The sequence below is a fragment of the Lissotriton vulgaris genome, chromosome 7 (genome assembly GCF_964263255.1).
Source record: "Lissotriton vulgaris chromosome 7, aLisVul1.2, whole genome shotgun sequence".
Classification (NCBI taxonomy): domain Eukaryota; kingdom Metazoa; phylum Chordata; class Amphibia; order Caudata; family Salamandridae; genus Lissotriton; species Lissotriton vulgaris.
The window spans coordinates 4,303,121-4,315,932 of NC_141695.1; the positions used below are offsets into that span (position 1 = coordinate 4,303,121).

Sequence of the window (12,812 nt, forward strand, 5' to 3'; positions counted from 1 at the left end):
TAGTGGTAAGTATAATTTTATATTCCAACTCCAGTCCCCGTGGACACTAGGGAAGGTGTTGGATATAAAATTATACTTATTTCCTATCCTAGAGCGCCCCCAGCGCAATGCGTTGTAATGGTATGCGTGGTAATGCCTGCGTTGTAATGGTAGTGCGTGGTAAAAACTTTGTTGTAACAGTTGTATACCAACGTAGCCATGTGCACACAACATGCACTGGTAATATAACTTCCCAACCTGGAATGTTCAGGGGCTGGGGACCACCACCAAACATCTTGGAATGGTATCCTACTTGAGGTCAGAGTGATACATTTCGCATGCTTTCAAGAGACCCATCTCATCACTGTAGAGCTTCCAAAGTTATGTAAGAAGTTGTGCTGTCAAATAATAGGCTCAGCACATCCACCTATTCACCAGGGGTTGGGGTCTGGATTGCACCAGGTGTGTCCAACGAATAGCTCAGACTGTCATAGATGAGGAATAAGGCTGGGCAGTAAGCTCCGCTCCGCCAGTGGAGCTTGAGGAGTTTTTGCTACTCCGCACTCTGCTGGGAGTGTGAAGTTTGGCAAAAACAGCTCTTCCAACCACAGGAGAAGTGAAGTTTACCAGTGAACACTGCTGTAGTGCTCACCCGATTATCATCACAGCACGCTCCAACACAGTAGAGTGCAAATCTGGCCGCAATGACTCAATAACAAGCTTTCGCTGTCCTGAGGATGCCAAAGGGTTTCTTCTTTGTCAGGAACCAAACACTATTCACAGTCCTTTTGCATAGACTGCTGGGAAGTGTAGTCCCCAGGCAATGTCACATGAACGCCAAGGATTACAGAGTCACTTCCTCCTCCGGTGAGCAGCACAGTAAGGACTGCGCGTCCCCTTCAAGGGCTGCTGCTTCAGCTGCCGCTCTCCAGGCACCCAGGTAGGGACAACCTTCATATTTTCGCAGCACTAATTTGAACCTAGCAGTTCTTCCTTATGCTGGACAGGGTACAGAGGACTTTCTCACACTAGGCAGTGGCCTCCTAGAAAGCCTTCCATACGCTGGGATTGCAATTTATATTTGCAGAGTTTAAAAAACTAGGGTTGTTACCAAATGTCCTTAAATGGATCTAACTACTGTATGTTATTACAATGGAATGTGTGCCGACTGAGCAGGTCTTCCCTCAGCCATGGAGGATTCCATGAGGCATGGTGAGGGGTGCCGCTTTTGATACTCTTCTTCGCTCTCGCAATGGATCCCCTTGCCTGCGTTCTCCATCACTTCTCTGCCAACTGGGGCACTAGATTATTGACAAACCTACGTGCGGCCTCTGTGTACGTGAATGATGCCCTCTTATATCTAAGGGGACCCAGTCACACTCTGCCGGGTATTATGATGATCCTAGAGGCGTCTGGATCACACTCAGGTTTAAAGGTAAATTGGGGGAAATTCTGCTTATTTCCATTTTTTCCAATGACTGACAGGTCAAATCCAGAATACGCCCACTCAGGCTTAAATGGGCACCTGATGCCTTCAGATACCTGGTGTGCAGGTGTACCACACTAATGAAAACTTAGTATTGGGATAGTGGGATATGGTGGCATGTCAATCAATGGAATTAAGGCTGATCTCTCTTTGTATTCAAGGCTTGCCTCTTTCTTCACTTTGTGGTCATCCTAATGATGTTGATTAAATCATTCTTCACAGAATTAAACTCTGTTCGCACAAATCCTTTATGAGCATCCCTGAGGACATGGCTGGAGCTAGCAAAGCTGATGAGGCTCTAAGTGTAGGGGGTGTGAGAATGTTGCTGGAAACCAAGTAGGGACTTTTGAGGTTCACAAGTGTGGTCTGGGTTGCATAGTATTGCTGGCATAAATATGTAAGTAGAGTCGGCAGAAAAACATTGTATGCACCTGAGATACCACTATGGAGCTAGCAGAGTTTTGAAGAACTCACATACACTTGTGTTCTGGTTCATGGAGGACCTGGTGGATTGTTCTTATTGGAGCAGGGTTATGACGTATTTGCACTGTGGCAGCATCCAAACTGATGTGGCATGGTGTGCAAACAAATGATGAACTAGGACTGTACCAGAGTAATTACTAGTGGCTGAGATTATTTCAAGCATTCCATCCATCACTTTTTCTATACTTCCGGAGGACTCAGAGCCCGCTTGCTCCGAAGACTCAAATAGAACACTTACTGGTGGGGTCTTTAGGCATGTGGTGACTATTTTCTATGCATCCCTGTCTCCTGCGTCCTACACTGACCTGACTGCATTGAAGCAGCAATGGAAGTTGTGCCTGGGAATGTAAATCAGAGCCGTAGAGGGGCCCAAGGGTTTGAGATACTCTAAGATTGTAACATGGAACCCTAGCTTCATGTGTATATACAAATAAATTACCTACATCAAACACATTCACACCCTAAGAGAGTGGCCAGAATGTCCCTGGGCTCACCAGATCTGTCTCTGCCCGAGGGGTCAATTGATACACGTTGACTATCACACGGTGTAGGATTCCCCTCAAATACAACCCTGCTGGGCTTCTGTCACAAAAATAACAGCGGAAATATCGGGGAAGGTGGTACCCAGGGACCCCTTGGTTTGTCTGTAGGACTGAGGCAAAGAGCCAAAAAACAGTAAACACATGTGTCCATTCATAGGTTTGCCCTTGGCCTCGTCCAAGAGGTATATAGAGATGGGGTGGAAGGCAGGAGTAGCTCTTGAATGTGCTTCCTGGCTACTCAAGGAGAAGAAATGGCTGATGGTGGAGTTGGGTGTGGTGCGAGGGGCTGTGAGGCGAGGAGGTAGGGGTGATTTGGTGATCACCTCCATCCGTGGGGGTATGAACTGCATTGATGATGCCCTTATTGATTAGATGCTGTACGGCTGGTTGAAAGGTGTTCTAAATGATACATTGGATGCACTTTGTCAACCAAATATGTGTACACAGGTCCCCAATGAAAGACTCTTCTATGTACGTGTTGGTGGGCGCCATTACATGGACCGTTTGAGGCTGAAGTGGGAGTGAACTCCCTTTCAGTAATAAATCTTAATAGAATCCATTTTTTGTTTGTCATTCACTTTGTATTTCAAGGCGGGTAATTCCATATTCCGAAGGTAAGGTCACCACTGGATATACCATTTCTCAATAGCCAACACGTTTCACCTCCTCAGACTGACATGCCTGGGGCTTTCTCATGGCTTCTAGGAAACCATAGCAAATCCCTTCACATTTTCATTTAAAGAATACTTTCAATAGTGTATATATCTCCTCAGCCCAGCAGCTCTGTGCTCCCTCTGGTTACTTTCTTCCACTTTCTGATATTTTTGTTGCAATTTAAGCCACAAGAAAAGCCCAGATTGTGCAGTAAAAACAGAAAACAAAAACAAAATATCACTGGGTGCCCTTGAGTTCCTGTCACAGTAAAAAACAAAAACAAAAAAAACAACCCAGAATGGTTAAGCCAAGAAGCAGCCCTGGCAGCTCCCTGCTTCCAAGGCAGAACAGAATGGGGAGTGCCTCCAACAGTGAGGGGTTCCAGGAGAGGGTGAGCTGTCTGGGCAGGGGTCTGGGGAGGAGGCACTCCTTGGACCCCCCGGAGAGTGGTGAGGGGTGCAGCGCCTCTCCTTTGGGCTCTGACACCTAAAACGGAAGTTTACCCTTGAGAATATGACACTTGTGTTGACTGTGTGTCTTTTACTATGACCCGTGCATGCATTGTTTTTCACTTAATACTAACAATATGCAGTATTTGGCTTACTTGATGACTTCAGAAACACATTCAATATTTGGGGTTCGCGACGTGAAGGGCGAAGCCATTGACGCTTCTTGCTCTGAAAGTGCGATACCAACGTGAGCCGTTCTAAGGGCCTGTTGAACAAAAATGTGTGTACAGGTTATTAGTCCTTGAGGAAGCGTGTGAATATTATATATTTACATGTGAATAGCTTTTGCACTGCAATGTAATACAGTTCTGACTGACATCCCCAAAGAACAACTGGCAAAAAAGAATGACGCTACTACACTGCTGAAAAAGAACCTTCTTCCTTTCTGAAGGCATGAAGAGACTCTTACATACAGGACGGCTGCCTGTTCCATGTGATAAATAAATGTACTGATGTTGTTTGACACATGCTTTTAACAAATGACGGAAGGCCCACTCAATAGAATATCTCAGAGAGGGTGCTTTGAGTCCAAATAGTTATCTTCTTTATTATGGTAATTATACCAGATAAAACAAGCAGCTTGTTTTATCTGGTATAATTACCATAATAAAGAAGATAACTGTTGGACCTGGCCCTTTTTGGCAGGTTCACCCCGAAACTTTTAGCTTTTTCCTAGCCTGTTTCTGTGACCTGGTGTTGGTGATTTTAGGCCTCTGCACACTTTTTCACTGTGGTACAGTGTAAAGTGCGTGAGCTTTCTGTGTATGTGTGGTGAGTGACCTACCCTCCCATAGGAATGATTGGGGAATATGTATTCCCACGGTAGTTCCTGATGTGTGGGGAGTGCAGGGTCGAGTTTGGTATGTGCGAACTCGTGAGATTGAATGCTGCGCGATGATATATGCGGCATGATTGTGTCTAGTGTAGAAGTGCCACTTTTAGAAGTTGGCATATTTGTGTAATGTGTGCCTGGCGTGTGATTGGCTGAGGCTGGCTGGTGAGCCTGGCTCCAAGAGTCTGGGAGGGTCTGCCCCGGTGGTGAATGGAGTGTTTAGCATGCTGATGTGAGGGGAGGAGTGAGCCTGGGTCTGCTTGTGGATTGACTGTCTGGTTTGAGGGTCCAGAGTGAGGCTGGGTTTTCCCCACACAATGCTGGCTCAACCCCCTGGGGTGCGTCTGATGTCCCTAGCCTAGCCATTGAAAGGAATTCCCTATAACCAGTTCTAGCTGGTTCTTACACTGCCTGCACCCTGCTAGACAAAGGATTTCTCTGTATAAAAAGGGGCTGTGTCCCCTTCCAATATGTTCTTGTTTCTGACTCGAATCCTGCCAGGGGCATGCTGCTGCTTGGGCTCAGGGGAAGGCTTGCCTCCCTGGGCCCTGCCCAGCCCCTGGATACCTGATGGACTGCTGGAGGACATCTTCCTGGGGGCCCTTTCTGCCTGGCCTGAGGATGGCTGGGAGACTTTACTTGCCCTAGAAGTCTTGTCCTGTAATGCCCTGCAGCTGCTGGGACCCTCCTTACTGTGGGGGTCCTTTCTAGGGCATTTTTTGTGATTTCTGGGTTCCCCAGCACCGCGTGGGCGCTTTATCCTGATTTCGGGCAGAGCGCTGTGGTTCTCCCGTGTGGGAAGCGCTCCTGCCCTTTGTGTGCCGAGTGGACGGGTGCCACCCCGTTTATTGAATTACTTAGTGAGTGCCTACCTTGCTTTGTTATTTTTAAAACCAGGAAGCCTACCCCGTGTTTGCCTCTGGAAATTTACCGCCATCTGCCCCCGGGGTCCGAAGGCAAGACCGAAGGGGCCGCGCTGCAATTGGGCCACTACGGGAGGCTCATCTGCAGGGGCTGCGTTGCGATTGGCCCGCCGCAAGAGGCTCGCCCAGTGAGCCGCGCTAGGATTGGCCTAGCGCAGAGAAGAAGTGCGGCGTCATGAGGGGCTTGTTTTTTGAGCCGCGCTCGGATTGGCCCAAGAGCTGCCGGGTGAGGAGGAGGCTGGGGGTGAAGAGAAGATGGCGGCTGAGGCCGCCAACAGCAGTGTGGGGCTCCCAGGAGTCCCGGGAAGCCCCGCAGGAGAAGAGATGCCACATCCTGAGAGAAGCTCCCACCGAGAGAGCCGGTGAGTACAGCTGGCCGGGAGAGCGAAGTGGAGGCACCACGCTGGTGCAACCTTCAGAGCAGCCCTGCTTGATAGAGGGCTGCTTCAACGGCATGGGGGCATTGCTGTTTTCGCTCCATGAGGGAGCAGATGATTTGTGAAGTGCCAGTCGAGGGCACCGAGACAGAGCGGCCCCGTGCGCTCAGTTGACCGCTCCCACGTGTTGGGGCATTGAGTCGTTCAGAGCCTAAGTGGCTCCAGCGAGGGGCCACAGTTGTTTGGTTTTGAGAGCCCAGAGAGGCTCAGAAGCGCCACATGTACATTGAGAGTCCAGGAGAGGCTCAAGGCACCCCAAGTGTTCCCGGGTCCCCCGTGAGGGACCCCACCGCCTAGTGAGGCTGTATCTTTGTCTTGAGAGCCCAGAGAGGCTCTAGGGGGAATCTCTTTTGGCCAGAGCCTGCGAGGCTCCACCGTGTGGCCACAACTCTTTACAGCTGCCCAGCACTTCGTGGGCAGTTGCCATGTTTAGGCTTGAGTTCTTGGCTGCCTGCGCAGCCTGCCTGACATTTGGACTAAGGGCATTGAGCCTATGCGAGGCCAGTTGGCCTAGGTGGCTTCTGTGAGTTTTGCGCAATGTGATGTGGTGCTAGGAAATGTAATGCATTTAATATGATTACGCACCTTGATCTTACACCTCTGAATGTTTTTGGGCATCATGTGTTTTTGCTTTATTGAGTTATGTTCTGGCACCTCTGAATGTTTTTATGCATCATGTGTCTTCCTTGATTTTACACCTCTGAATGTGTTGCTTTATGCATCATGTATTTTTCCTTCCCTGCACCTCTGAATGTGTTTTTGATGCATCATGTGCCTTGTTATTACACCGCTGAATGTATGTTTTATGCATCATGTGTTTTCCTTCCCTACACCTCTGAATGTTGTGATGCATCATGTGTAATGTGTTCTTGCTTATACCCCTAATTGTATTGTGATACTTAGGTGGTTGTTCTTTCTAGTACAGGTGGTCCTAGTGAGGTCCTGGTTCCCTGCGTGACATTCTCCTAAGGCGGTTAGGGTTGCGTAGGTGGTACTTACCTTTTACCAGTAGTTACTGGTTGTGTGCTATATTTGCTAATTTGTACTACAGTGATTTTATATCCTATATTCTATGTTCTATTAAGTGCTGATTCTGACAATGGCCCATGTGGCCCTGTCCTGGTGTAAATAATCCCTTGTGAATATTGCCCGTGCCAGTTGGCACCATGTATATTGTGTGATACTATCTGATGTGTTTTGACAATACAAAAGTTATTTTATATAACCTTGTATGGAGTTCCTTTTGTGGTGTGCCTAGGATGTTGTTGCTGTTGTGTGCGTGCACAAATGCTTTACACATTGCCTCCGGGATAAGCCTGTCTGCTCGTGCCAAGCTACCAAGGGGTTGAGCAGGGGTTATCTTGGCGTGTGACTTCCTTGCCCTGACTTAGAATGGTGGTTTCTGCCTGGTTTTGGCGTCAGCCTTAGCCTACCAGAAATAGCCAGTTCTAACAATAACTATTTGGACTCAAAGCACCTTCTCTGAGATATTCTATTGAGTGCCCCATCCGTCATTTGTTAAAAGTTTGTTTGATCGGGAATTGTGCCTTGGGACGACAGGCACTGGAAGTGTGCAGCACCGCAATAATATTTGTTAAACTACTGTCTTGGTTGTGCTAAACCTTGGTCAGGTTGTCCTGTTCGTTTTTTCACACATGCTGGTTGTACTTCCCGTGACACCATTTGTAGCCACGCTCGGGGGCAGATTTACTCCAACTCCAGCAACGCGTCACGCGTCTGTGCCGTTTTTGCCCCACTGTGTGCCGCATTGTAAATGCGGCGCATCATTGGTGGCGGAGCTGCGGAGCACAATTACTGGTGCATCTTTGCCGATATGCAGGGATGCGCCAGTTATTGTAAAACTGCCCCTCGGACTTTATAGAGCAGTGATTCCAACCAATCAAGTTCTAGGAGGAGTTAGAGGAATCAATAATGTGATCCTTGATAATAGTGAAGGTCTATCCTAATGACTCAGATGCTTCTCCCATTAATGCATCCAGGACGTCCAGCAGTCTGTGCACGGCAAGGTGCCGGGCTTCTTATACTCACCCCACAGTCGTTGGCACCATCTCCACACATTCCCACATAGTAACTAGAAAACAAAAGATAGAGACAGTGAGTTCTGAAGCTGAAGTCTTGATATTTTCACCAAAATCCTCCTAGTGAACAACAAATCATTGTACTTCATTCTGCTGCTGTAATGCTGCTCAGTGATAGGCTGGGACAGGCAACCATGATCTCTGTAACTCTACTTTATCAAAAGGATAATATAAGGTGAAGGAGGCCTCACAAGTATCCTTGTCGCCCATAGCAAACCTGCCCTTCGATAAATAATCCTGCTTTAACACCTGCGATGGGGCATCTGCATATCCATCTAAAAGTGGTTCAGCTTCTTTGAAGAGTACACATCCAGGCCTTCCTCCTTTAGCCTCAAAGACCTCATTGGCGAGGCTCTAACATACGTCGCCTATGAAGTTCAATCTTTTCCTGAGCTTGTAAAATGCTCCTAAACTGCAAATGAAATACGTTGGGCTGATAATAATCCTCATAATGGAATCTGAGAGGACTTTCTTTCCTGTATGAGGCTGAAAGGGATAAGTCATGTGGTGTAAGAAAACTTGAGGGGACACCGCTGCCAAGTGCATGGAGGGCCCCATCACCTAAAGCCAGTCAGGAGCTCTCAGGCCAGGGGGCCGCTGCCCAAGCAGAGTGCCGGAGGGGACCCCCTGCAGTTAGGGGGCTAATGTCACGCCACTCAAGAAAGTTGTCATCAAAATCTAACCTTCTTCTATCCTCACTGGAACTGCCTTGCTCAATGCAGGGCCAGTTTGATGTAGGAGTTAAAGTGGAATAACATGTTTTTGGATGCTAAATTATTCCGTGCAGATCTGTATTTGCATATCAATTTGTTTGTTACAGAAAGTACATTCATGTGATCATTCCGGCAATGCTGCGTGAAAGGGGCATTATCTACAAGGCAGCATTGCCTTGTTTTTAACACAGGCTTAACGCCGCCTTGTAAATAAGGCAAATTACCTCCTCGTCCCTCCCTCGCTTCCATTCCTTACGCTTTGAGGCATCCTTCCCTCACCAGACACCCATACCATGTGATTTATCACGCGGGGACTATAAGTAGCTCCCACCCCCCTCAAACCTCCAGTTTTTTCTTGTCTCACCTGCTGAGATGTGCGTACCACACGCTGGCCGTTTGCGGTTCTGCGGTCTTCTTCTGAAGTTTTTCGTTTGGATTCTTCGTGGGAGATCCTCTCCCTTGTTGTTCTTTGCCTGCAGGGCCTGGCAGTGCTGGCCTGGGTAGCGCGATGCCTTCCCTGGCCGTGTCTGGAGTAGCGGTGCACTCTTGGCGGCGGAGCGGGCGGGGTTCGGCTGACGGAGTCACCGGTCCTGTGTCGCTGGGGCTGTCTTTCCAGGTTGGAGGCCGGAAAGGAGAAGCCGGGAAGGAGAAGCGGCAGCGGTGGGGACGGCGGGGTTCCTCTGCTGACTGTTTCTGTCCCTGATTACAGTAAGGGCCGTTTTTTATCCTTTATTATGGGTTTGCTGCTTGGGTTGTGTTTTTTAAACCATTTTGCCTCATTTCTGTACCTCACGGTTGTTCGGCTCCTTGTTTGTTGGGGACTCAATCTACGTTAGCTCAGCACCTGGGATTGGCAACTGGTATCTGCTCAGTCTGTCCACACATTCGCCTTTGGGTTTGACCCCCCCACGCCTCCAACTCATGGACTCAGCAAGCGGGGCACCTTCTGAAGTGACATCACCCGGTGCCTGCTCGCATTTCCATCATGTGGTCGGGATGTACGGCCGCTGCCGGCCAGCTGTATTGCTGAGGTTCTCTCTGCTGTGCTTCTAGTGTTTGGTTCGTTCTGGCAATGCGTCCTGCTGAACGCAGTCTTCTGGGGTGCTGTGGCTCGTGCTCTGGTAGCCAGGGTCCCTGCTGTGCGCGGGGCTTCTCATTTTGCGATGGGTCCGGTGGACCCGCCCTCTGAGTGCTCTTCTTCTTCGGGATCTGTCAGGCCTTCAACCTCTTCCGGGTAGTTTGTTTTTCGGATTTATGTCTTTCTCTGCTCCGGAGGGGTAGATGACGAATTTCCGCTGTGTGTTAGGCCCCGCGTGCTCGCTGTGCCCTTTCATGGACGCATGCTCAGGGGGGTTCCGGCAGTGATTGTGATCCCTAGTGGAGGGGGGTCTCTCTTCCACACTCTGTTGTCATGGTTGGCTTTATTTGCCTTCTGCGGCGCAGTCATTGGTGTCTGTCTTTGGGTTTCTCGCCATGGCTATTCATGGGGTAACAGACTGCTCAGGCTTGCTTGTCCACATGGTGCAGCAGGCCATTCTCCTGGCTGCCGTCTCTTCGGTTGTGCCTCGTTCCCTGTGAATGCATGTCTGGAGGGCGGATTCTTCGGAGGAGTCTTCTCTCCTTGTTTTCCCCTTTGTTGGCTTGATGCTTTTTGATGTGCATTTCTGGATTCTGTCTCTTTTCTCAACTTCTTCTTCCGGTCTTCCCGGTGGTCCTCTGATCCTTTTCTGGTCCGTTGGTGTACCTTCATGACCATAACAGTGTCAGCCGTGGCGGGTGCCAGGGTATGTCGGTTGCCTTCAGGCAGATGTTCTGGCTGCTGCGGTGAGGCGGCCTCTTGGCCTGTGGGCGTGAGGCTGTTGTCTTTCCTAGATGCTTGGTGGCTGGATGTGTGGGTTTGCTGAGCATTGGTCGGGAGTGGTTGTCCTTTCGGCTTTGTTGATGTTCCATCCGGTTGGGTCTCCATCTGTGCATCTGTCCCTTGGTCCCAGGCGCCGTGTTCGGCTCTTCTGGAGGGGGTTCAGGTTCTTCTGGTGCAGGAGGCATTTGCACAGGTCCCCCTGGCTCAACGGGGTCAGGGTTGTTATTCCATTTTGTTTCTGGTCCAGGAGGTGTCTCGGGGGTTCCGGCCGGTTCTGGACCTCAAGAGGGTGAATGGTTGGGTTCGGACCATTCACTTCAAGATGGTGACCTTGCAATCCATCATTCCTTTGGTGGGGGTCCGGGACTTCATGTCTTCTCTCGATCTGAATGATCAGCGACTCTCACTTCCATTTTGCGGTTTTTCAGTTTGGGCTGAAGTACGCTCCGTGGGTCTTCCTCAAGCTTCTGGCTCCTTTGGTCACTTTGGTCCACGGCCTAGAAATATTTCTGCTTCCTTACCTGGACGATTGGTTGGTCCATGCTCCCTCCTTCCGGTTGGCCCTCGGTCACACAGAGGTGGTCCTGGCCGTTTTGAGGGGGCACGGCTTTCTTATCAATGTCGGGAAATCCTTCCTTGTTCCGTCCCAGGATCATCTCTTCATTTGGGCTTGGTTTTGGTTGGATTTGGGGGTGGTCTCTCCACCTGAGGCTGGGGTGGACAAGATTCATTCTTCCATCCTGTCTTTTCTGTCCAGTACGGTTCAGGTGGCGGGTCGTTGGCTCCAGGTGCAGGGGGACATGGCGGCCATGGTCTTTCTGGTTCCATGGGCCCGGTTTCATTTGCGCCCTCTGATGGCTCATGGTCTGGCGCATTGGTCTCCCAATTGCCGTGCCCTCTCTTCTCCGATTCCGATGTCCCCTCAGGTCAGCTCTGGGTTTGGTGGTTGATTTGGGATCATCTGCTGAGGGGAGTCTCTCTCTCTCTCCCCGGCTCCCGTAGTGGTCACCACAGATGCTGGCCTCTCTGGGTGGGGGGGCCTGGCTGAAGGTTCATCGGACCAGGGGCTTCTGGTCCCCCTCTCAGGGCAGGGGGTCTTCAAATTGGAGGGGACTGGAGGCAGTCCGTCTGGCTCTGTTGGCCTTCTCTCGGTATCTGCAGGTTTCAGTTGTTCTAGTTCGGACGGATAACGTCACTGCCATGGCTTACGTGAACAGACTGGGGGGGGACCAGGTCCTCGTCTCTGGCTCTGATGGCATCGCAGTTGTTTGGTTGGGCGGAGTCTCATCTTGTGGCTCTCTCGGCTATTCTCATTCGGGAGGTGTCCAATTCCCTGGTTGTTGCTCTCAGCGTAGCCATCCCAACTTCTGTGGATTTCTGCCTCCGTCAGGAGTTGTTTGTGGTTCTGACGGTGCGTTGGGGTGTTCCAGTGGTGGACCTCTTTGCTTGTCTGGGCAATGCTGAGATGGCCCGGTTTGCATCCCGCCATCGGAGGAGTTCGGACTGGGCGGTGGATGCTCACTCTTGCCCCTGGCCTTGTGGGCTTCTGTATGCCTTTCCTCCCTTCCCTCTTCTTCTCTGCTTCCTTATTCGGGTCCCTTCCTTGGGGGCTCCGGTGATTCTGGTGGCTCAGGCTTGGCCTCGTGCCTCCTGGTTTCCTCTTCTGGTGGAGATGAGGTCGGGGTGGAATGGTTGCTGCCTCTGGCTCCATCCCCTTTGGTGTTCCCGGTGTTGCGGCGGGAGGTTCTGATCAGGATGCGCTTGGCAGCCTGGAGGTTGAACGCTTAGGTCTGCTGCGTAATGGTGTTTCGGTTGGCTTGACCTCTACTCTGCAGGCAGCTAGGCGCCCGTCGTCCAACTGGTATTACCTGAGACGCTGGCGTTCTTTCAGTCGGTAGTGTCATAGCAGGGGTTTGGTCCCTGCTTCCTCTTCTTTGTTTGAGGTGATGCTGTTTCTCCAGGAAAGTGCTGCTTTGGGCTTGGAGATTTCTTCCCTTCGTTTACAGTGGGCTACTATTAAGGCATTTCGGAGCTCTTGGGTCAATCTCTCCGATCCTGATGGGTTGGTTGGTTGCCTGATAGGAGTTTGGGTAATGTTCTTCTTACCCCTCTGCTGCATTTTCCCACCTGGGATCTGTCTCTGGTCTTGGACGCTTTGATGTCCTCTCCCTTTTAGCCCTTGCTTTCTGTGGTTCTCTGCCATTTGTCCTTCATGACCTTCTTTTTGGTGGCCATTTCCTCTGCTCGCCACCTTGGTGAGCTGGGTGCTCTCTCTTCCAAACATCCTTTTTGTC

General features: G+C 50.2%; 1 protein-coding gene across 1 annotated transcript in view; it reads right to left on the reverse strand.

Moving 5' to 3' along the window:
* LOC147700479 (putative cation-transporting ATPase 13A4) overlaps positions 1-12,812 on the reverse strand; it is a 941,662-nt gene that overhangs the window by 110,506 nt on the left and 818,344 nt on the right. Inside the window, exons 22-23 of the mRNA XM_086929645.1 lie at positions 7,895-7,937; positions 3,749-3,858 (exon numbers count right to left, since the gene is read on the reverse strand). Of these exons, the coding sequence (XP_086785771.1) occupies positions 3,749-3,858; positions 7,895-7,937 (153 nt within the window). The remainder of the gene's footprint in view (positions 1-3,748; positions 3,859-7,894; positions 7,938-12,812) is intronic.